Source organism: Dromiciops gliroides, chromosome 6, assembly GCF_019393635.1.
Source record: "Dromiciops gliroides isolate mDroGli1 chromosome 6, mDroGli1.pri, whole genome shotgun sequence".
Classification (NCBI taxonomy): Eukaryota; Metazoa; Chordata; class Mammalia; order Microbiotheria; family Microbiotheriidae; genus Dromiciops; species Dromiciops gliroides.
This window is the reverse complement of record NC_057866.1, coordinates 8,486,276-8,510,917: the sequence shown is the minus strand read 5'-3', so window position 1 is coordinate 8,510,917 and position 24,642 is coordinate 8,486,276. Positions and strand designations below refer to the sequence as shown.

The following is a 24,642-nucleotide window of genomic DNA, read 5'->3' as shown; positions in this document are numbered from 1 at the left end:
AGAAACAGCGTATGCCACGCTCTTGCACCACTGGCCTGGGAAGAAGTGTGGGAGGTCAGCTGGCCAGGAGGTGGCCAGAAGCGGATTGGCCAGAGTGCCTGTGGCCTCCAGGGCTCTGCAGCTTTCTGGAGTCCCAATCTAGGACACAGAGAGAGGGCCTGGTGAGCTGGCCGGGCAGTGCCAGTGTGGGGCCAAGGCCACCCCCCCACCTTCACCTCTGGTTGGGGCAGGGAGGTAACAGACTGTGGCTCCCCGTGACTTGGCTCAATCTGGTTAATGACCCTGACTCTCGGAGCTGCTGGCAATGTCAGAGAGCACCAAGACCCTTGGATAAAGTCGGGGAAGGTGACCTCACCCATGCCTTTCCAGCAAGCTTCAGGTCTGGTGCTTATCCTGTGGCTGGCAGACCACAGTCCAGCCAGATCCCTGTCCCGTAGCGCTCCCCCCACCTCCCTGTCGCTGTGCCCTTGAGCGGGCACAAGACGCCAGCCTGTGGGGGCCCACAGGGGGAGCCCCCCCCACCTTCTGGGTCCAGCAGCTTGGTGAGGCCCAGCTCCTTCTCTGCCAGGTTGAAGACATTCTGGAGGTTGTAGTGGGCATTGCATTTTTTCAGAGACTCAAACTCCAAGAGGTCTGGCCTGGATGATGAGGAAATAAGGGACCAGAGGGACCCTGAGAAGAGGGGCCTCAGCACACCCTGAAACACCACGCCCCATCCCCTCCCCCTACTCCCCAGCCCCGTGATGCTCCTCCTAACTCCGAGGGAGCCTCTATCTGCCCGGGCCCCTCCTCACCGGTGCTTATGCACAATGGCATTGAAGGCCAGCCCGTCCCTCCAGCTGGTGGTGAAATTGTGCACGTTGACATTGGGATAGCTGTGAGTAAGCACCAAAAAGGAAGCTGTCAGCTGGGTGGCTTTCCCCACTGGGACTCCCGCAGGGCTCCTGGAGCCTCTGCCTGGAGGCAAGTGCCCCCCTCCTCCAGCCCCAACGCTGCGGCCGATGTCCATGGCCAGGCCCTGCCCCCTCCTCACCCTGCTGTCTTCATCTGGCACCATAGCAGCAGGGCGTCCTTGGCCGACTTCTTCTCCTTGTTGTCTTCAGTCTCCACGCTGATGTCCTGAATCTGAGGGACACAGAGCGGCCTCAGGCCCTGCCTGGGGCCAGGACAGCCACTGCCCTTCTCAGTGCCCTCACCTGGCCGAGGAGGCTCAGACAGAGGAAGGGAAGCGCTGTGCATGACAAAGGGGAGGCCAGACCTAGGCATGGACACTCACAGCAGAGATCAGTAAGTCTAGGAAAGGATGGGGAAACCAGGACGGGCAGTCCCACACAGTGGGAAGGGCCTGGAAGAAGGAAGAAGAGAGTGGGAGAGCTGGAAGTACCAAGATAAGCCGGCACTTTGTGGCAGCTGGGCCTCCGAGGGAACACGGGTGGAGCTGTGTGAGGGGCTTGCGCCAGGTAAGCTGGAGGCCACAGCTGCCTCAGGGGGGTCTGTCTCTAGTCTCTCCCCTCAGCGATCTAGCTAAAGCACAGCTCTGACCCGTGGGATTCCCCATTTCAGGAAGATTCCCGGGCTCCCATGGATTTCATGGCCCCGCATCTGCCTTTCCTGCCCCAAGCTCTCTGCTGACCTCCAGCTGCCTGGCAGACGTCTTACACTCAACTTGTCCAAAACAGAACCCTCCTCTCCCCCACCCCCAGACTCTCAGGCTCCCTACCCAAGAGTCATCCTGATCCCTCACCATTTCTTGCCGACCCCTCCTACCTGCTGGAGGTCACCTCTGTGCCATCTCTGAAACACCCCCTTCTCTCCTCTGGCACCGCCCCACCCTGGTGCAGATGCCCATCCCCTCCGGCCTGGATCACTGTGACAGCTGCTGGGGGTCAGCCTGCCTCAGTCTCCCCTCATTCCACTCCACCCTCCATCTTGTCACCCAAAGCCCAGGTCTGACCCTGTCACCCCACTCCTCAGTAGCTTCCAGGGTCAAATACAGAACGCTCTGTTTGGTCTTTAACGGCCTTCAGTCCCTCTCTCGTCTTCTTACACCCCACGTCCCCTCTTCCATCAGTGATAATGGCCTCCTGGCTGTTCTGTGAACCAGACCCTCCCCCTCATGCCTCTGGACATTCTCTGGCTGTCCCTGGAAGGCTCTTTCTCCTCCACTCTGACTGCTGACCTCCCCAGCTTCCTTCAGGTCTTGGCTAAAATCCCGCCTTCTACATGAAGTGCCCCCAAGGACTTGCAGCTCCAGGGCGTCCTATTTCTCCTTTATGTAGCTTACTCTGTGTGTGTGTGTGTGTGTGTGTGTGTGTGTGTGTGTGTGTGTGTGTGTGTGTGTGTGTGTAGTTGTTTGTTGTTCTCTCCCCCATTAGACTGTGAGCTCTTTGAGGGCAGGAACTGTCTTTTGCTTCGCATGGTGCCTGGCACATAGAAGGCACTTTGCTGTTTTTCAGTCATTTTCAGTCGTGTCCAACTCTCCATGACCCCATTTGGGGTTTCCTCGGCAGAGATCCTGGAGGGGCTTTCTTTCTCCAGCTCATTTTATAGCTGAGGAAACTGAGGCAAACAGGGTGAAGTCACTTCCCAGGGTCCCCCAGCTAGGAAGTGTCTGAGGCTGGATTTGAACTCAGGGAGATGAGGCTTCCTGACTCCAGGCCCCAGGCTCTATGCACTGGGGCGCCCCCTAGCTGCCCAACAGGTGCTTGGTAAATGTCTACTGATTGTTTGGTTCCCCAGTGTGTCTGGGAGCAATACCTTTTCCTCTGTCTGGCCTTTCCAGACTGATGGCACACCTCTCACATCGTAGCTAAAGGGCAGAGCAGATGTTCCCTCTGTCTCACACACCTCGGTCCTGGCCGTGCCCCTGCCTGGAATGCTCCCCCACCTCACTCCCTTCAAGGCTTGGCTCCAGAGCCCCCTCCTTGCCAAGGCATTCACGGGCCCCCTCTCTTGGTGCTTGCCCCAACCTCATCAAAATGACTTGGAATCTATGTTGTATATTCTTCTGTGTCTGGCTTATTTCTTTCTAGAAGAACGGAAGCTTCTTGTGGACAGGGCCTGCTTCACATCGTCTCTGTCTCCCCAACATTTAGCACAGCACCTGGCATACTATCAGAGCTTAATAAATGCTTTTGGAGCTTGACCCAATTAAGGGTGCCGTAGGCCAGTCAGTGAGCAAACACTTAGTAAGTACTTTCTGCATGCCAGGCAGACACTAGCTACCACAATACATTCCCTGCCTTCGAGGGGGCAGATGCCAGGCAAGCTCAGAGGAGAGGCGGTTTTTGAACAAGCCTTGAAGGAAGCCAGGTGGCCAAGGGGGCTGGAAGACAGAGGAAGGGCCCTTGGTGAGATGCCAAGGGCACGAGGGGCAGGAATGGGGCTGTTCTAAGAGTGATGAGAGGGCAGCTAGGTGGCGCAGTGAATAGAGCACTGGCCCTGGAGTCAGGAGGACCTGAGTTCAAATCTGACCTCAGACACTTGACAATTACTAGCTGTGTGACCCTGGACAAGTCACTTAACCCCAATTGCCTCACCAAAAAAAAAAAAAAAAAAGATATCATTCAGTCATGTCTGAGATTCTACCCCAGTACTGCTTTTCTCACCCTGCTATTGACTATGAGGGCTATTCCGTTTCCTCCCCACAAAAAAAAGAGTGATGAGGCAGAAAAGGGGACAGCCCCACATTGTGAGGACATTGGATTTGACCCAAGAAACAACAGGGAGCCACTGGAGGTGGCTGAGCAGAGGAGTGCCCAGTCATCCCTGTGCTTTAGAGATATCGCTTTGTTAGTTGTGTGAGAGACTCCAGGAGAAAAAGTAGGAGGCAACTAGGGTAGTGCCGGTGAGAGGGGACGAGGGCCTGAAGTGTGTGGCGGCCTCGTGAGCACAGAGCAGACGGTGCACCCGATGGGGTGAGGGGAACGACGCGGAAGACTGAGGGGTTGGATGGCGGTGCTATCGGTGGTGACAGGGAGGAGGGAAGGGTCGGGGTGGGGGGTGGGGATGCCTGGGCGTCACCCAGTTTGAAATCACCGCTGCCAGGAATTAAGGGGGAAGTGGAGAGGCTGAGGTTGGGCAGGCCTGGGTTCTTGGCTTGACTCGAATCAGAAGATGGGGCTGTGGAAGGGCAAGGCAGGCATGGCTGGCAGAGGGTACCTGGAAGCGTAAGATGATGGTCCAGACCAGGCCAAGCGTCAGGCGATGGTTGCCATCGACAATGTCGTGGGAGCCCATGTTCTCCAAATGTACCTTCTGCTCCTTCAGGAACTGCAAGGCCTTGTCTACATTCTCCAGGCAGTGGATGCGCATTCGCCCCTTGGTGGGCTTCGGCTGGTGGGACAGGAGGGTCGTGGGATGGAGGACAAGGTACGGCATGTACCCGGCTCCACCCTGCCCACCCCCTGACCTTCATTCACATACCTCCTCCCTGCAAAGGGGATGTCAGGGAGCTCGGGGGCAGTCACCAGACAGAGCCAAACATCATGGGGCCAAAGCTGGGATTTTATGTGGGGCTTGGGGAAGATTAAGATTCCCCAGGGAATTAGCGGGTTTAGGTCTATGTGAGGAAAGGGGGTGCTTCAATGGGGCACCCTGGCCATCCGGGGGCCTCCTGCTGGCATTCTGCTGTCCTTGCAGAAAGAAGCCCTCTGGGGCTCACCCTTCTCTCCAAGCACTGTCCCCCCAGGACTCCCCGGTCCCTCCTGGGCCCCATCCCCGCTGCTCACCAATGTCTCTCCAGAAAGCACTTCGAGTAACCTCAGCAGATTGCGGCCATCCCTCAGATCGCTGTAGAGGTCTCCCACACGGCACGTGACCCGTGCCAGGTGGGAGTTCACCCACTTGGTGAAGGTCTTCTTCTGCACAGCCTCTCGCTCATCTAGAGGACACCGACTTTGGGTTACTGGATCAGCCCACCCTTGAAACCCAGCTTTTAAGCCACTGCTTAAAGGACCCCCCTCACGGGGGTGAGACCAGACTCAGCAGACAGAACTAGGGCCCAGCTTGGGCTGATACAGCGACGGAAGAGAGAGATGAGCAAAGCTGAGAGTCCAGGCTGTCCCCTCCAACATCCCAGGAGCTCTCCCTCCCTCCCTCCCTCCCTCCCTCAGACCCTGGGCTCCTCAGCTCTCTCACAAGAACCCAAGCAGCAGAGCCCCAAGGAATCTCAAGCCATCGAACCCACCTCCATCATTCCACAGATGAAGAAACTGTGGCCCAGAGAGGACCATAGACTTGTCAAGAGGCACACAATGCTTAATGCAGGTGTTACCACTATACTAGATCTTTCCTGACTATGAGTGGTTCAGGAGACCACTGGCCCAAGGACTGAGGCTCTGGATGGGGATCTTAAAGGTCTTCTGTCCAGTGTTCTTCAGAGAGCACTTGACCAAGGCTGGTCACATAGGTGGTCGGAGCAGAGTCAGCATCTGAACCCAGGACTCTTGACTTTGAATCCATCACTTCTCTCTGCTGAAGTTACTTTGTATGTCTCATATTTACTTTCCTGTGCATATATTACTCTCCCTGCCATCCCATAGAATAGAAGCTCCCTGGGGATAGGAACCATTTTCATTTTTGTTATTTCTACAATGCTTCACATGGTGCTTGGCATACAGCAGGTGCTTAATAAATGTTTCTTGTCTTTATCTCATAAATGATTGAAGGAAGAGATAAACTTTATGAAGAGACTAAAGCAACTTGGTGGGAGGGGAAATTTAAAGGGAGACTGAGAGAAATTTAATAATAGTCTGTGAACATGTGAAGGGGCAGGGTGATACTGTGGGGAAAATTATGCCCTTGGTGTCAGTAGAGACCTGGGTTCAAATCTCCCAGAGATAGTTTCCAGGCAAGCCTCAGTTGCCTTATCTGTAAAATGGTGATAATCACAGCTTTAGCCCCTTGGCCGCCAGGGCTGTAGTAAAGCTCAGATGATATGATGCAGGGAAAGCACCATCAAATGACTTGCCGAGGGCCTGGAGTCAAGGTCTGGCCATCAGTGATAAAGGGCAAGCAGGCAGTCATCGGAGATGTTGTCAGGCAGGGTCCCAAGAGAAGATGGAACCTTGTTTCCTCCAGAGATGTTCAGGAAGAGGGTCCCCTCTGAGCTTAGCCCTGGGGGTGGGGTGGGGAGTGATCGAGAGGCTTCCCTGGCCCCGGAGCCCGTCCATCCTAGGGATGGCCTGTGGGGGGCTGCCACCAAGGGGCGCCCCTCGGAAGCCCTTCTCAAAGAGGGCTGGGCGCTAGAACCAGCCAGGCCCCATACACGGAGAAGGGAAAGGCCAGCTCATCGAGGCTCCTGGAGCTCCCAGGACTTGCTTCTGTTTCCAAGGGCCAGCCTGTCATCCTTGTTTCCTTCTCCAAGGTCTGAGGGATGTGTCCCCATGACCTCAGAGGCAGACTGGAGGTCTGACCCTGGAGACAGGAAGCCCTGGGACCCAGTCCTGCCCCTGATCATTTCTAGCTCTCTGTCCTTTGCTTGTGAGCCTCAGTTTCCCCCTCTATAAAAGAAGAGGACTGGACCAAAGGCTGGCCTTGGAGGGCCCCTCCCCCTCTAAAGGGATGGTCCATCACTAGCCCTATCTCCACCCCCGGTCCCTTCCATATGCCAGGCCCCGGGTGACAATAACCCAATGAGATGCTCCGACGACCCCTCCCCCCCCAGAGCCCTGAGAGGAGACACTGATCAAAGTTTGACCAAGCCCCCCACGCTCCCCTTTTGTGTCCCGAGCCCAGGGCCGTCCTTAGCCAACCTTGCCAGCCTGGGTGGGAGCCAACCGAGGTTAGGGAGGAGAGGAAAAAGCCACACAAACAGATGTGTTGGGAAGGGGGAGGGGCAGAGGCAAAGCCCTGTTTCCCCAGTAAGTCTACCTAAGCTGGAGCCTCCCCAGGCCCACAGACACACCCAGAACTTCAGCAAGAACACAGGTCACGCTGCGCCGAAAGTTGAGACACCTCCGTTTTCAACCGCCATCCGTGCTGATGCGGATCTGGCGTCCCTGCACACACGCACACACAGGCACACATACGCACACGCACACGCCATACACACGTACACATCCCCCCCCCCCATTCTCCATGACCCCCTTTCTGCTCTCCAGTGTCTCCTCACCCACATTGAGCCACCTCCACACAGGACAGAAGCACACCCTGCTGTCCTCTCTCCACTACGCCCTCGCCCTCACCCACACACCCTGGCCTGCTCAGCGGGCCCTCCATCCTGCACCCCTCCCCACACAATGACACAGATGTGCTGGTGCCTTCTTGCCTTCAGTTTTTGTCACCAGCTATTGAACCAATCTTCTGTCCTTCCCCACTGACAACCCTGCACATTTCCTCGCAATCAAACAAAATATTTGTAAAGTGCTTAGGCCAGCGTGTGGCACACAGCAGGCACTTAATAAATGTTTACTCCTTGCCTTGCCTTTCCTCCTCTGATCACACCACTCTCCAATGCTTCTCCAGCTCCCAGCCCAGCTCCCGTGTGTCTGCCCCTCATGCTTGTACACACACGCACACACACACACGCACACACATGCCATACACACGCACATGCACATACATGCACTTCTCTCTCCCCCTCTCCCCTCAGGGACAGGCCCTCCTGCCTGTGTGGCCCTCACCTTGAAGCTGTTTGAACCGTCCCTCCAGCACACTGGCATACTGGGCAGAGTTAATGAAGGCAGCCGGGGAGAGCAGGGGGCTTCCTGGGCGCTGAGCCCCCTCCGAAACCTCATAAGGGAGCTCCCCTGCCCCATTGAGGCCATTTCCCATGAGGCCATTCCCATTCATGCTGGTGACTGCTCCCTACAGAGTTGAGAGCCCACAGTTCATTCTCCCCCAGCGGGGCGAGTTCTTGTTCAGCCCTCTGGGATTGGGGCAGCCAGGGGTCCCGGATGCAGGGGGATGCAGGGGACCGAGGACTTGGGGGATGTCTGAGCTGCTGAGCTCCAGGCGTGCTGCCGCTGACGGGCCAGGCAGAAGGGGGCACACCTGGCGGAGCTGTCTGGCAGGCAGGGGCAGAGCCAGAGGACGCTCCAGACAAACAGGTTGGACTGCGGCGGGGGAGGGGGAGGAGGTGGAGCCAAGGGACTGGGGCAGGGCCAGGCCCTGCGGGGGAGGAGGGATCTCTGAACACCCTAGAACTTCTCCTCATGGGCAGAGTCTGCTTCCAAGATCCCCAGATGTCTGAGGAGATCCCGAATGAAAGAGCATGATGGAGGGGTCCAGAACCCCCACTTTTCCAAAAGATGGGCTGAACCCTTCCCAAGTCACTGGGTAGTTTTGCCCCCGAGGTTTCCACGGTGGGCATGGGGAAGGGACTGTGAGCAACTAAAGACCCCCCTCCCATCTTCCACTGAGGGGAGCAATCCCCTCCCTGGCTTGGCTTTGGTGATCTGGGGAAGGGACAGATGGGGAGGATTCGTCACACTTCTTTCCCCCTCCCCAAACATACACACACATCCCTCTGTGGCTCCCGCTCCACCCACCTCTGTCTCCCTTGGCAGAGCCCTGCCCTGGCCTGGGGCCCTCACACTTTGTGCCACTCCCCAGCAGACAGCCAGCGAAGGAGCCTGGGACAAGCAGATTCTCCTTATTCCCACACCGGGAGCTTCCTGCCCCGACTCCCCTACCTGTTGGGATAACCCAAGCCTCCTGCATACGTTCCCCTCTCCTCCATGCCCTTTCTTTTTGCACTGTTCACACATACAGAAGCCTCCTTGAGGACATAAGCTGAGGGTCAGGGTCAGAGGGCGGCCCAGGGGACACCTCAAAGGAGCAGTTCCTACAGTCTGATCCTTGGACTTGACCCCTGACCATTTCGGCCTCCCACGGGAAGGTCCCTTGTAGGAGATTTGGCAAACTGGGCAAGTCAGATGGGGGGTCGGCAGAGACAGGTAGTGCGTTCTTTCTGCCATGACAACCCAGCCCAGGAACGCGGCAGGGCCCGTCCAACAGGTCTGCTGGTGCTTGGAGGAGCCAGAGGGGAGGGCAGGGGCCAGGGCAGTCTGAGCACACCACAGAGCCAGGGAAGACACCAGAGAAAAGGCAGAAGGAAGAGGCAGCAGGCTGGCCCAGGGCACGTGACCACAGGGAACAGGTGGCAGGAGAATAGATCGGGTGGGGAGACGAGGTGAGGAGAACAGCAGTGGAATCAAGGAAGAAACAAGCGGGGGCTAGAAAGGAAAAGTGGGCCAGAGGGAAGGGAGAAAGGCTGCGGATGCCTCAGTCCTAGGAAGCATTTGGGGTTTGCCCCCTGGGAGAACCAACATAGAGGCCCAATTCCTTTTCCCACCAAGCACTTCTGGCAGGGGGGGGGAGGCAAGGTTGGCTTCCAGTTTCCCAGCCCTTCTCCCTTCTGAGGAAGAAAGAGACAAAGAACCCACCTGCCAGGGCCTTGATTCGAGAGCGCTCAAAGAGCCGGGCCGAGCTGTTCTCATTGTCCCAGTCTACATCGGGCAGCTCCCAACGGTTGTTGACGTCACTGTACTGGCCTTGGATCTCCAAGCTGTCAAAGTCGGTGGGTGACTGCAAGGTGCTGCTCATGGTGGCGGAGGCACAGCCCTGTGGGGACAGTTAATGGCAGTAACTCACACCTGTGTCTGATGTGAGCCTCGCGGCCATCCTGGGAAGCAGGACCCTTTTTTTTTTTTTTTGCAGGGCAGTGGGGGTTAAGTGACTTGCCCAGGGTCACACAGCTAGTAAGTGTCAAGTGTCTGAGGCCGGATTTGAACTCAGGTACTCCTGAATCCAGGGCTGGTGCTTTATCCACTGTGCCACCTAGCTGCCCCAGTAGGACCCTTTTTACAGGGGAGGAAACAGCCTCAGAGAGATGAAGAGATGGGCCCAACTGTGGTCCTGCAGCTCGGGAGGGTCAGCTCCAAATTCAGGGCTCCATCCACTACAAGGACCTGCCCACACCTGCTCCAGTCTGGATGGAGAAAGAAGAACTCCAGAGGGGGCACTGTGACAGGAATAAAGGGCTGAGTAACAAGCCCTCAACAGGTATAAAACCTTGGGCCAAGAGCCTGCCCTCAGGAAGCTCCCATTCTAACAGGGAGACAACACACAGGCAAGGCTCCCCGTGGGCCTCGAAGTTAGCAGCCAAGTGGGCACTGATCATATCACAACAGCTCTGCAGGTGAACCACTGGACAGGGCCAAGGACTTTGGTGGCCAGAACTTCACTCAAAGTTAATCTTTAAAATGAGATCTCCCTTGATATATCTGTTCTCTCTTGTCTCCCCTACCCTGCATTCCCACTCCACTCTACTATTCATTTTTAAGTCTTAAGGTGCTATGTTCATGGGAAGTAGTATTATCATCACTGAATTGCACTCATTTGTTTATGTACTAGAATGAAATAAAGATATCACTTCCGAGGCTACAGCATTCGGAACCAAGGATGGAGTGTCACGGAAAGGGATGATGGAGGCAAGGCGGCCTGCAGCAGAGCTGTAGCAAGCCCAGGAGTCTGGAAGTGGGAGAAGAAAGGCAGAGCATATGTGGGCGTCAGACAGTGAGGCATGGAGGGTTGTCACAGCATTGTGGTGGACAGAGCTGTGAGAAGAGCCTCTGGGAGGCTTCTGGGACTGGAAAAAACCCAGCTCCCAGAATCAATGGACCTAGGATTCCCTCAGCCAAGAGGCCCTGGAAACAGAAGCCCCTTGACCCAGGGGATTTGTGGCCCCTTCTTTTATTTTTATTTTTTTGCCGGGCAATGAGGGTCAAGTGACTTGCCCAGGGTCACAGAACTAGTAAGTTGTCAAGTGTTTGAGACCAGATTTGAACTCAGGTCCTCCTGAATTCAGGGCCGATGCTTTACGCACTGCACCACCTAGCTGCCCCCCCCTTTATTTTCATTCATTCATTTATTTTTTGGGGGGTGAGGCAATTGGGGTTAAGTGACTTGCCCAGGGTCACACACCTAGTAAGTGTTAAGTGTCTGAGGCTGGATTTGAACTCAGGTCCTCCTGACTCCAGGGCTGGTGCTCTATCCACTGCGCCACCTAGCTGCCCCCCCTTTATTTTTTAATGTAATATTTTACAACCCCCAATCAATTACAAGCAAAAACAAATTCTAACACTCAGTTTTAAAAAATGTGGCCCTTTCTTTGAGAGCTACAGGGCTCCTCCGCAGTAATCAGGGTTTGTGGCCTCTTCCAGGATCCCAAACCCATGATGTTAATAAGTAAATAAAGTGGCTATGGCTGTGGTCCTGCCAAGGCTGCTCAGGACTTTACTCAAACAAATATTTTTTCCCCAAAAACAAACATGTGAATTTCTCCCACCCCCACTGGTTCATTAGCTAGTCCCTCCAAAGGTCCACTAAAACCCATTCATTACACATTTCTTAAATTGCCCAGATTCTAGAATTCAAAGATAAAAAAGTTCCTGTCCTCAAGGAACTGATATTCAAAGAGGAGATAGCAGGTCACAGATGAGCAAAGCTAAGCTGATCGAAGGAGAGAAGTGGCAGCTGCAGCAGCATGCACCACTCAGGAGTCAACTGCTTCCGGGCTGCCCAAACACAAGAAAGAAACTTTGCAAGTTAGAGCTAGGGTGGCAGAGAATAGAAAGGGGTAAAGAGAAGTAGGATGTGGGGAGGCCTTCACCCAACAACACAGACACAGACACAGGAGACCCTGCTTGGGAGCAGCTTCAGTGAAAGGACGGGGATTGGCAGAGTGCTACCTAAGCCTGGTCAGGGAAGAGAGATCTAAGACTGCTCTCCCCCACCACCCCAAATCCACCATATGTCCTAGGGCCGTATCCTCTGAGTTTGATCTGTAAATATTGACACAGAAATGAACATCAGGCAGGGCTGAATTACCGAACAAAGGGTGCTGGAGGCAAGGGACTGATTGGAGCCAGGATCCACAGGAGGGATCTATCTCTTTATGAAGTCTAAATGGGAAACAACCAAGCCCCTGGGCATATTCTTCTTCTTTTTTTTTTTTTTTGCAGGGCAATGGGGGTTAAGTGACTTGCCCAGGGTCACACAGCTAGTTAAGTGTCAAGTGTCTGAAGCCGGATTTGAACTCAGGTACTCCTGACTCCAGGGCCGGTGCTTTATCCACTGCGCCACCTAGCCACCCCACCGAGCACACACACACATTCTTAAAGTGGAGTAGTCCTTCAGGTTAGGGCTACACAGCCAAAAACCTTATTTTTATTCAAGAAGCTTCTGTAAACCCCCTATTGCCTCTAGGATAAAATGCAGATGCCTCAGTTTGGATTTTAGAGCCCTTTCCATCCCGGCCCCAGGCTCTCATTCCAGGCTCATTTACACATACCTCTTCTTCACTTTACATATCTGTCTGTTTCCTGCCTCCATGCCTTTGCCTTTGTGCCTTTTTCTTTCAGGATATCATATTCCAAGATTCCCTCTCCTTGGTAGTAGCTGTATCATAGTCTTTAGTGACCCTGACTGTACTTCCTTAGCAATTGAACGCCTTTCTGCTGTTCATAGTATTATTTGGACTTTGACTATAACATTCTTGGTTGTTTACAATTTGGAGTTTCTTTTAGGAGATGACCAGTAGGTTCTGTTTTTAATTTACCTTCTTGTAATAGATCTGGGGAGTTTTCTTTTTATGATTTCTGGAACTATAATATTCAGATTTCTTTTAAAGTAATGATTTTCAGGGAGTCTGATGATTCTTCAATCATTTCTCATCCTGTTTTCTAGGTCATTTTTTATGGTAGATATTTTACAAATTCTTCTAATTTTTATGTCTTTTGACTTACACATTTCTTACTGTATCATTGAATCAATGAGTTCAGTTTGCTAGGTGTTCTGTCTTGTTCTAAGCCGTTTACCCATTTTTTTCTCAGGAGCTCTACTTTCAATTTTTATCTCAATTCATGTCTTCTGGTCATCTTGAAGGCACTTGCCCTTGTCTTCTCTTTGTCTTACCTCTTGGGCTTCTCTTTCATTGTATTTAGTCATATTTCCAGTCTCAGCTCCTGGATTAGGATTTAGGGCCTGGGCCAGGCAGGCTCCCCCTCTTTACCTACTCTTAGAATGGGTAGCCAAGCCCTATTTGGTCCTGCCCCTGTGGTCTAGATGGGTTGGCTCAGACTAGGCCCCACCCATGCCCCAATCTATGACTCCACCCTTGTCTTCTGGTAGCCTCAGACCCTTGGCCTCTCCCTATCTCCTCCTTGCTCCATCCCCTGCCCCACTGTTCTCCTGACAGATCCCAATTGGAAGCTGAAGATCACTCCATTTTTCAGATCTTCTCCATGGCTCCCCCTGGTTTAGGTAGCAGGTCATGGACCTGCCGCTTTCTTTTGCTGTGGCTACTGACGCTCTGAGGCATGTGTGTACTGATCACGCTCATCTTCTTGGCCCAGTGACCCACTGGGGGTTGGTTCTGTCTGCCCCCCCATCCCCCTACCCCTGCCCTGACAGGCTAACTGAGATCCCGCTGGCTTCAAGTCCCATCTGCCAGAGGTCAGGTGGAGCTGTCCCCAGCAGGGTTCCACTCGGTTTTACCTGCCCTAGCCCCCACCCCCACCCCCACATGCCCTGGAAAACCCTATCTCCAAGCACCTGGAGCTTGGGGCTGCCTTCTGACGAGGTCAAGGAGAACACACTAGAGTTGAGTTTCCCTCTGATCTACCCAGATCACTGTTCCGCTGGGTACCCGCCTGACCCTGGTGTGAGGCTATTCCACCCACTAAATACACCTTTGCTCTGGTTTTCTCCCATGCCTGGAATGCTCTTCCCCGCCCCTCCCCCCAATCTCCCCTCAACAGGGGAGTGCTCAAGCATGGAGGTCCAAGAAGCCTCTCTCTCTTTTTCAAAAATAATCTGTTTTTATTTTTATTTTTAAATTTTTTTGGTGAGGCAATTGGGGTTAAGTGACTTGCCCAGGGTCACACAGCTAGTAAGTGGCTAAGGCTGGATTTGAACTCAGGTACTCTTGACTCCAGGGCCAGTGCTCTATCCACTGCGCCACCTAGCTGCCCACAAGAAGCCTCTCTTAAGGAAAGCTCCCCTCATCTGTGCATGTGTTATCCTGTGCCCTACCCCATAAGTAAGTTCCTCCAGGCCTGAGACTTTCATTGTTGTTTTTGTCTCCCAGCACAGCAACTACTGAATTCAATCCTCAACCCTGTCTTATAGTCTCATAGGAACGAAGATGCATAGCTCCAAAGGGTCTCAGAGAGCTCCCCATTTTACAGATGAACACTGAGGCCCAGACTGGAGAAGTGATTTGCCCAAGATCACACAGGAGGCTGAACCTGGATTTGAACTCTGGTCCAGTAACTACTCCGAGTTCAGGGCTGGTCTCACTGACGGCAACATCGGCCATAGGGACCCAGTGTCCCACATGAAGACAGATCTGAAGCTAGAGGCTTTCTGACCCTGACTCTAAAGGTGTGACCAGGGCCCCCACACAGGGGGCCAGAGCTGGCTGGCACCCCCCTCACCCATTAAAGAGAGAGAGCAAAGGCCTCCATCTCAGGAAGCAGAGGCCAGGGGAATCCTGGGCATGGGAGCAGGGGCTTCTGGGAGCATGTGTGTCGGTCACTTCTGCAGCAACTTGGCGCCTGCTTGAGGTCCTGGAGGGTCCAAGGATAGAGCGGAATGGGGCAAGGAAGGAAGGCCCCTGTCCCCGCTCTCAGGTGAGCTGGCCTCTCCTTCTTTGCCCACACAATTCTCTCAGCAAGGCCTAGGAGATATGAGCAGGTCAGCTCTATCCCGCCTCTCCCCTTGGGCACTGAAAGTCCTGTACACCCTCGGGTCACCTGCCCAGCACTGGGCATACAGACAAAATGGGTTTAGAGTCAGGAAACCCCAAGTTCAAATCTCTATACTCAGCATTACACCTGCCTGTGCCTCAGTTTTCTCATCTGTAAAGTGAAAGAGTCGTATTCAAATGTCCTTAAGAGCCATTCCAACTCTGAGTCTGTGATCCCCAGTGTGGGTTTGGCCCCGAGTTTTAATCCTGCCCCAACACTCTCGGCCTCAGGTTCCGCTTCTGTAAGATGGGCATGATGGGAGCACCCACCCCTACAAGGTGGCTATGAAGCTCAAATGAGATCACGGATGTGCAGCACCCCACTCGTGGCCGCTAATCTCAAGGGCTGCGCTCAGTCTCCTGCCTCTTCTGACCCCCACCTCTTGATCGCTCCAATTCTGAGCCCCTGCCTCCCCAAATTCCCTGCTAATAACGTTCTCTTCCTTATCTGTGGGTTTTGTATTTCCTCATTTGTGTGCAGGGTGTTTGGTCCCAGTAGAGTGTAGTGTCCCTATGGCGAGAGGCTGGCTCATTTTCTGACCCTCTATTCAGTGCCCAGTGCAGGGTGGGCGGGCACAAGCGGGCAATTAATAAGGGAAATAGGGGCTGCTAGTCCTCACTATTACCATACCCCCAAGAGCCGCCTGAGGAGGGGAGGTCTGTACCCCTCCACCATCTGGCCTGTGCGTGCCTGTGGTTCTTACCCTATCACTGGACACTCCCCATCTCCTTATGTTCCTGTTACAGTCCTGTGTCCCTGGGGCTTTCAGAGCCAATCCATATGTGTCTGTCAAGGAGAGCACTTGCTTTTCTTTACAATAGTTTCTGCTTCCAGGTTGCTACTTGGTCCCAGGTTCCCTAGGTTCTTTCTGTGCCTTTATTCTTACGTGTCTGCACGTCTCCATAGGCATGGCAGGCAGCAGGCAGGGGAGGGTGAAACCTGTACCCCCCTCCCCAGTTTTTCTCTTTTCACTGTCTGCTTTTCAGCATCCATCCTCCCATTTCCCTGGGCCAGCGTGTCCTATCTCCCCTTACAAAGCCACATGCCTGCTCCCCTCGGAGCCCTCACCCTATGTGTCCTCCTGGACTCTGGTGGTTCACAAGGCACTGCCTGCTGGGCAGACCCTGCCAGGGCACACCAGCTAATCCAGATTACAGGATCACCAGCACCTCATTCTTAGCCAGCAACCTCGAGGCTGGAGCTGAGTAGCTTAAACTCTTACAGCTAGAGTTAATTCCACCTCCGGCCAATTGCAGGCACAACACTTCCTCCTGAATCAACACCCCAGTGATTTAGCCCTGCCCACCTGCGCTCCAGTTTCCAGAGACCATTTTCCTCCACTGCCCTCCTCACGGCTGTCCTTGACTGAGGCCCTACCCCCCAGATTTAGAAGAGAGGCTGGCCCGTGCTGGCGAGGCCAGTCCTCTATTTTGCTCTCTTCTTCAAAGCCAGGAGCCTTATTCCCCTTTCGCTAAACAAATTCTCCGCTCTGTCACCACAGTCCTCCGAGCACTCCCCCTGTAGATAACTTTATGGTCTACTTGGCTTGGCACCTCTACTCTCTTCTGAGTGCTCCTTGAGGGCAGATTTAGGTTTTGTTGTTGCTTGGTCGAGTCTGTGGATGATAAATGTTTGTTGAATGAATGAATGAATGAATAAATAAATGAATGAATGGGAAGGAGTGAAGGTTGGTTCTGAGTAGAGGCCCTCCTGAAATAGCCCCGACTTGCATTTAGATAACGATTCAGAGCGACCCTTTAGGGTAAGTAGTACAAGTACTGTTAGCCTCATTTTACAGAGAAGGAAACTGAGGCAATGCAAAAGAAATCTCGGAACTGAGTCCCCGGGAGATGAAAAGCAATTGCATTTGGCTCAGGGGAGCTGTGAGGCTTGAGCCGAGCCTGGGCAGCCCGAGGTGGGAGTGCCCTCCGCCCGGGGGTACTTCCAGTTCTTTGTTTTCCAGTTCAGACTGTCCCCTAGGCTAAATCAATGGGGGCAGAATATCTGTATCTGCAACTTCAGGATTCAGAGTGATGATGGAATGTGCCAGAGACATACTGAGCCCACTGGGTGCCAGGAATATCTGACAAGGAGAAAGAAATGGAGTTTGTGAAGTCTAAAATGGGATCCACATCAAGAAGGGAGGAGAGAGAGCTGGTGATGGGGGTGGGGTGGGGCAGGGGACAGAAGCATAACAGCATCAGGGAGGACTAGATGGCGAGGGTCAGGCAGGAGAACTGAGGATGCCAGCAAGATGGGAAGCTAAGGACAGGCTTTATTGGACTTGAAATACACGCCGGGGAGAAGAGAGAAGGAGCAGACAGCTCCATCGTCCTAAGAAAAGCAAGGAAGCCTGGGAGCAGAGGGTGGGCGCCCAGGAGGAGCCCCTCAAGTCCCCTTGGGATTGTGCTCCTGGGGAAAGTACCAAAAAAGAACCCAGGTGCTCTGGGAGTGGCCAGCCAGCCTCCTCTCCTGAGCCATCACCCCCTCTGGGGAGGGCAGCCCACGGTCTCTGCCTGCTGCCCCTGCCCTTTCCTCCCCATCCTTAATCCTCCCAAAGTTCAAAGCGATCATTTAGAACCCACTGCCCACCTCACATTCAAGGCGGCTGCCCATTTTCTGTATGACCCGGCTGCTTTGGGGGTGGAGGCGGGCAGCTGTGGAGCCGGCCTCCAGGAGGCCTGGCAGCAGGTTAGGGCAGGGTCGAACCTGTATCTAGGAAGAGCCCGTCGGGGCGCAGTTTTGGAGGTTTTCCAGAACTGGAGCAAAAGTGAACGTGGAGAAAGGATCGTGGGTTAGCGGCGCGCCCGGGAGGGGCCGTGCCCAGAGACCCCCTTGCCCGGGCACAGCAGATTTCCCAGCGACACGGAAAGATCCCCTTTGGCGGCCAGTTCCTTGCCATGGAGTCGGGGGCGTTGACTTTGTGTGCCGTGGTTACCCTTCCCCAGCTGGGTCTGAGGGCAGATCCGTGCGGGTCCTGCTCCCCCTGATGGAGACGGCTGCGCCTCCGATTGTTCCCCTGGACTGCTGACAATGCCTGTCACTGCCACACAGCCACCCTGACACTAGCTTCGTGGGAGGGATGAGCACAGGCCCGGAGTCACACAGATTCACACATGTCTCCAGTAAGCAGAGACGAACATGTCGGCGCCGGCGGCATCCTTCAGCCTCCCGACTACAAAACCACTTCGGTGACCCTCGCAGGGGGGCCCGCGGGAAGAGGTGAAGACCGCTAAGCCCCGGTCCCCCCCCCCCCCGGCAGCCACACATCCTCAAAGCCCACCCCAAGGTCCCCTGCCCCTGCGGACGCCCCCAGGCAGTGGCTAGTTGTGCTCCCCACTTCCTGGCAGGGAAGCCCCCTTTATCTAGCAGGAGCCCCGCGCAGACCTCCTCCTCCCCGCCCCCCAGCCTCCTCCCTCACCGGCCGGCTCCTGCCAGCTGGGGCTCGGCGCCCCGCCGCCGGCGGATGCACAAAGCTGAGCTCATCCCAGCACCATGACGGCCGCCTCCCCCTCCTCCCCCGGCCCGACAAAGCGCCCCCCCCCCCCGGCCGGCACCGGCTCCCTCCCTACCTCGGAGGCCCGGCCAGGCCACGATCGCAATCAGTCGGAGGGACGCGGCGGCCGGGACGGGACGGTTTGGGGGGAGCAGGGGATGGTGGCCGGTCTTCGGCGCCGGTGCGGCCGCCGCGGGCGGGGGAGGAGGCGGAGCGGAGGGGAGCGGAGCGCCGGGCAGCGGCCCGGCACACGCGCGAGGCTGGAGCGGAGCGGAGGGCGCGCGGAGCGCGGGGCTGGCAGCGAGCCGCCGGCGGGCGCGGGGTGCGGGTGCGGGCGCGTGGCGGCGGTGACGCGCGGGCCGGGCGCGAGCAGCAAGAATGCGGCGACGGCGGCGGGGAAAGGAGGACAATAGCCGCCCCCCGCCGCCTGCTCCCTGGGGATGCGGGGCGCTCGGCACCATCTGGAGCCGCGGCCCGCGCTGCGCCCCAGCCCAGCCCCCCAGCCCGGCGCCATGGCAACCGGGTCAGGCGTCCGCGACAGCCCCGGGGGCTCCTCGGCCGGCCCCGGGGGACTTACTCGGAGCCTTCCCCCAGAGCTCCCGGGATGGGGCCTCGACTGGCCGCTCCCGAAGTCGCCTCCGTCCCCGCGGGCGCGCGTCCTGCCCCTCTCCAGCCTTACTCCATCGGGGGCTGCAGGAGGCTCCGCAGGCAGGCTGGCGGCCCGGCGCGCTGGCTTCTCATCCGAGGCGTTTCCATGAGCTCACCCCCTTCATCAAGCAGTCTCTCTGACCTGTCCTCATCACTGCAGCTTCCCAGCCCCACTTATCAACCAACTCAGGGAATTCTGGCCCAAAGGCGGCCCAGATTTCTGGGGCTGGGACAGGAGCACGCTGACATCAGACCCTGCTGTGGCTGATGCTAAGAGGCTGCTTCTCTGACTGAGAACTGGATTCGTTCCTATGTGGCTTGAGGCTATCAGCCAAGGCAGCTGCGACTGGGGATGTGTCTAGGACCACCTCCCAGAGGAGCAAAGAGAGAGGGGACCTTCCTCGAGGTGCTGGAAGCCACACAATGAAAGATGGACAGGCGGCCTCGGAGATGGGGTCTCCGGCTCTTTGAGCTGACTGTTTAATAGAACGGAATTATAACCAAAAAGCCACTGAGATTTTTCTCCTTATGATGGTTCACATGTTTAGAAGCTGCTAAGAAACCCTGTAATGGGGAGAGGCCAAAGTGGCTTTTAATCTCTCACTTTGAATATTTCTGTGCTTTTTTGGTTTTAAGATGAAAGACTAGAGGCGGGCGATGCCACAGAGGGCTCAGATGAAGCACCTGCAAAGTCTGGCTTTCAACCTGGCTCTCCCAACAGCCTGAATTTAGCGAGGGGAGAGATCCTACTGGAGAAGGAGCCTGCAGTCGCTTCACCCACCCCCACTCCACTTATTCATCTGTTCAAGTCCCAGTTAGGAAGGAAGCTAAGGGACCCCAATGTTTTCCAGGGGTCTCTGACAGAAGTTAGGATCAAACTGTCTGAAGTTGTCAACCCACAAATATAATAGTAGCCAGGGGTCTTTCCTAGGTCCACATTGGGCAAGGAGGAGAAAACCTCTCTCCAAGAAGCTGCTGCAGATCTGGGCAGCCTCATCTAGTCCTATGGGCAGCACTTGGTGGTTCCCTCATTCCACAGACCTGTTGTTGTTGTTGTTTAAATTTTTTTTTTTCACAGACCTGTTTTTAAGGGCAACAACTTCAGACCAACCCAACCAAACCAGGATAGCTAAGACCTAGGGGACAGCAGCTCATTAAAAGCATACATTTATTTTTTTTTAAAAAGGCCTGGGTCAGGTGATATGACAGTCAACATGCTTTGAACTGGCTTGTTCTAGGCACACAGAACGCTACTTGATTATGGGCTCTTGTGCTCATCTACTGTTAATGACCTTCATCAGATGGGCTACAAGTGCACCTGCCAGGGATAGCCATCCACCGACAGGCTGAACACCTGGGAGGTTTGGGTGATGGAAGGGGACGAATAGGATGAGAAGGGCCTGGAGAGCAGTCTCCATCAGCTAGGGACAGGTGCTGGGCTCTCCAGGTGGGAGCCTGAGGCACAGAGAGGTCTCATCCCTCTGAGAGTCCAGGCCAAGCCTTGAGTCTGCACTCGTGGCTCTCACTGGGGTTCTTCCCACCATCTGCACACGATCTCAAAGGCAGCCTAGAGATACACAAACATTATTATACAGCTTAAGTGACTTCCTCTTGGGTGATCCTTTGGATAAACCCTTGAAAGAACACTTTGCAGCCATTTCAAACCTTTTAACAGTCAGAAGGCAGGCAGTTTCCCGGAGACAAAATATTTTCAGTGTCACGGTACATTTCACTTACCTTGAGGGAGTTATAATTGTTTAGTGGTACCAAGACAAAACAAGTTCAACCCTATTCCATAACACACATCAGTTTTCCTTTGCACCATACCCAGAGAAGGGAAAACAGCAGTCTGGGAAGTTTTCAGGGAAAGGATGACTACCCTTCCCTCCCCACCCCTCCCCCCAGCAAACTGAAAGCCCGTTTCTGCAGCCCAACGACCTAAAGTCTGAGAAACGGAGCCATGTCAATGGCTCTTGGCAGAGGGCATCATAAGAGAAAGCCAGCCACTGAGGAGGGGGGGTGGTCTCAGCTTCTCTATAAAGCACAGGTTTTCTGAGCTGCTGAGTGCTACCCACTGTAGCTCCTGCACACAGTAGGAGTTCAGTTAAAGTACCGGGTTCATTCATTACTCTGGAGAAATGGAAGCTCATTTGTTAGATGTTTATTTTTGTCTAGTTTTGGTTCACAACGTTCTTTCTCTGTACATGCTCAGTCTTTGCTCCCAAATGATCATTTGCAAGCCCACAATGCTGACCAAAGTTGGGCCTAGAAACCTCCCACCAAGATGACAAGCTGAAAGACTTGGCTGCACCTGGTGCAACCTGGGATCAAAGACAAAACTTAATGATTTCTAAAGCAAGGAGAGAGTCAGCCAGGGCTTAATCTTCAGCCCAAGACAGCCGGCATTTTACCAGGCACACAGTGTTCTATGGCACCAGTTTCAAGAAACTCCAGTCATGGGTCCTTGGGAACATACGAGACCTTGGACAAAGACACTGCCCCAACAACCTGGCTGCGTCCATGAGACCGGTCCTCAAGCTAACCCCTTGTCATTAAGAGCTCCAGCCTGACTGCTCCGGGTGGGGGTGGGGGAAGCCTTCAATCACCCCTGAAAGAGGGGTAAGGAAAAACCCCAGGGCCAAGACTCTGCTGCCACTACCAGGGGTAGGGTGGCTGCAGCTGACAGCTAGTTGTCATTGGCACTGAGCACTGATGCTAGAGATAGACCAGAAGTGGTTTCTCTGCCCTTTTTTCCCACCTCAATCTGCTCATTCGGGCTTTTGTACCTAGTTGAAGGACAAATGTGGTTCCAGGGAGCGAGTGCTGGAATTAAAGGCAGAAAAGAGCTGGATTTGAATCCTGCTTCAGACACACACTGGTTGTGTGACTGGGAGAAGGTGAGGATGCTAGCCCCAGAGCCCCTTCCTTCTGGTCACCTGCTCAGAGTCATCAATTTAGAGTTGGATTTGCCTGGAAAGGCCTCTCATTGTACAGAGCAGTAAAGTGAGGCCCAAGGAGGAGCTGTGACTTACCCAGGGTCACCACACAGGCTATCACTAGGAGTCCACCCAGCAGCTGGGATGTGGTGTGTGAAGCCCAGCTAAGCGACCTCTGCCCATCCCCTTTCTTAGCTGGGCTTTCAGCATGTGCTCCTCTGCTTTTTCATTGCCCTTCTCAGTGTCTTCAGAGGAGAAAATAGAAGGAAAATGAAGACAAGAGCAAGCCTTCCTCCTTCTGTGCCGACACTGGCCCAACCCATTAAGAAACCACTAGTTTTTTCTGTATAGCAGCTTATTTGTTTTGGTAAATATACTTTTATTTAGAATGGCAGAGAGAGACTATGGGTTGGTGAGCCAGAGGGCAGATCTGCTCCTGAGGCAGCTGGGCGGTGCAATGGATAGCACACTGGACCTGCAGTCAGGAGGACTTTTTCTTCCTGAGTTTCCTAGCTGTGTGACCCTGGGCAAGTCACTTAGCCCTGTCTGCCTCAGTTTCCTCATCTGTCAAAGAAGCTGGAGAAGGAAATGGCAAATCACACCCCATCAAAAGGGGTCACAGAGAGTTGAACAGGACTGAACAAAAGCAATAATAAACAACTCCAGTTCAGAGAAGGCAGAAGGAATAAAGATTGTGTCTAGAATAAAGGTCTGTTTCCTAACCTTTCCATCTCTGGCTTCTGGAGTTGGCTCCAGAGAAGCAGATACAAGACCGCTGGAAGAGGGCTCCCTGGTCCAGTTAATGGACTTGCTCCTCTTTTGATGTCTGGGTTACCAGGTCTCCTGGGTAGCACACAACCAGAAGTGCCTGCCTGTACATTTTCGGGGTCCACAACCAACAAAGAATACTTTCTTCCCTGCTAGCAGATAGCCTGAGGGTAAGATAGACCCAAGCCTGCCTAGGGACAATATAAAAGGCCCAAGGCAGAGAGAGCAGAGCTACTGGGTGACATTTCTTATGGCTTCTAAGTCAGATGGGAGATGAAGATGGAGACAGAAAGGAGCGAGAGTCTCCTGGGCTGCCGCTGAGAACTCAGAGCTGAACCACCAAGCTAGCCACCTGTGGTGTGCTGTCATTTCAATGACAGGAGGAAGAAAGAAGCGGCCTCTGGCCTGTTCCCCACATAGTAGCACAAATGTCAGGGACCGCCCTAGCCCTGCACTGCTCCCCCACAATCCTCCCTGGCATCCCAAGGAAATGGTGCCCTCTGACCCCCACAGCAAAGCAGGGGTGGCTGAGGGCTTTGGCTGTCCTAGATCCTGGGCTCCAGGTGGAGAGGGCCTCAGGAAGGTGAGGGGCTGAGCTAATCTGAGCACCGTGGCCCCATTTCCAAGGATGTGATTAGCAGAGCGGCATCTGGGACTTGCTCCATTTCAGGAAACCCGGTTATGTGAAGTGGGGGGGGGCAGGCTTTGCTCAGGCCTTGATTCTGTTAACCCCTTCCAACTCCTGGTGGGGAGATGAGGCTGTCCCTGGGAGGACCTCCTCTTCCTGACTCCTAACTCCTGGCCAGTGTCCTCAGGGGTGTTTCCCCCTCCCTGCCTCAGCCTCTTCTCTAGGGATCCTGCAGCAGAGCATGAGAACAATGCGGGGGGGGGGGGGCACGAGACAAAAGGGGAGTGTATGAGGGGGGACCAAGGATTAAAAAGGGAAAGTTCTAACAGAAAAGGGACAGGGGAAGTCAGGCACCAGCCATGCCACTGATGCTTCATATGAACTACTGACCGCTCTTGTGCGGGTCAAATGAGATGACTGAGTATGGCTACAGTCATGACCCCCTCCTCCAGCTGTGTTAGCTCTCCGGGTCCCCCTGGCTTCCCGAATCTTCAAGCCTCCCTGGGGCTGCGCCTGTCGCTGGTATGTGTGGGCAGATTGTTTCCATGACAAACTGGACCCGCAGACTTAGCACCAAGACAGAACCCCCGAATCCTTAGACGAGGGGCACAGATCGAGGTCCTTCCCATCTGTGCTTGACTCGGGACTGGACCCCACCCCCCTCGGGCCAGAGCAGCCAGGGAGATGGAGACCCAAGCCCTAAGTGCCTGGGTTCTAGCCCCAGCCATCCTACCCACCTAGCTGGGAAAGTCCCCACCTCTCTTGGAGGAGCCAGAGGACACTGCAGCGGACAGTCTGGGCCTGGATAGAGGAAGACCTGAGTTCCAATCCAGCCTCAGACACTTACTAGCTGTGTGACCCCATGCAAGTCACATAACCTGTCTGCCCTCAATTGCTCATCTGTAAAATGGGGGTCATAGTAGCACCTGCCTGCCATGACTGCAGGATCAAAGCCTGCAGCACAGTGCCTGACACCTAGGAGGAACTTCCCTCTCTCTATCTACCTTGTCATCATCATAAACAGTCCAACAAAGAGGCAGAGGGTGGGGGGAGGAGCTCGGATGGGTCAGGCCCAAATCAGGAAGCCTTGGTAAGAGCACAGAGTCCAGTGGTCTGTTGGCCATGGGCCCCGAGATCGAGAAGCACAGAGCTGGGACCCAGGAAGAAATCGGGGCCATCGCTCATGACCTCGCTGTGGAAGGCGGTCACAGTGCCCCGAGCTGGTCACACCACGAGGACCAAGAACCCCTCACTGGACCACCAGCCCCTGGGGCAGGCAAGGACTAGGACCAAGATCAACAACCTTGAAACCAAGCTGGATCAGCACAGATTCCTTCTCACCATACCTCTGGATACCTCAGTGAGACCTCAGCAGGGGGAGTGTCAAGGGTCACATACAAGGAAAATGTA

At 54.7% G+C, this 24,642-nt stretch overlaps 1 protein-coding gene across 3 annotated transcripts in view; it reads right to left on the bottom strand.

Annotated features, from left to right (window-relative positions):
• SPTBN2 (spectrin beta, non-erythrocytic 2) overlaps nt 1-24,642 on the bottom strand; it is a 41,577-nt gene that overhangs the window by 14,943 nt on the left and 1,992 nt on the right. The window contains exons 1-7 of one of the 3 annotated variants that reach the window (XM_043971986.1): nt 18,830-18,972; nt 9,390-9,567; nt 4,731-4,882; nt 4,162-4,335; nt 1,034-1,125; nt 795-875; nt 523-638 (exon numbers count right to left, since the gene is read on the bottom strand). In XM_043971986.1, the coding sequence (XP_043827921.1) occupies nt 523-638; nt 795-875; nt 1,034-1,125; nt 4,162-4,335; nt 4,731-4,882; nt 9,390-9,549 (775 nt within the window). In that variant the 5' untranslated portion in view covers nt 9,550-9,567; nt 18,830-18,972. Of the gene's footprint in view, nt 1-522; nt 639-794; nt 876-1,033; nt 1,126-4,161; nt 4,336-4,730; nt 4,883-9,389; nt 9,568-18,328; nt 18,461-18,829; nt 18,973-24,642 lie in introns of those variants that run through there. The other 2 variants (XM_043971987.1, XM_043971985.1) reach the window with 2 other exon arrangements.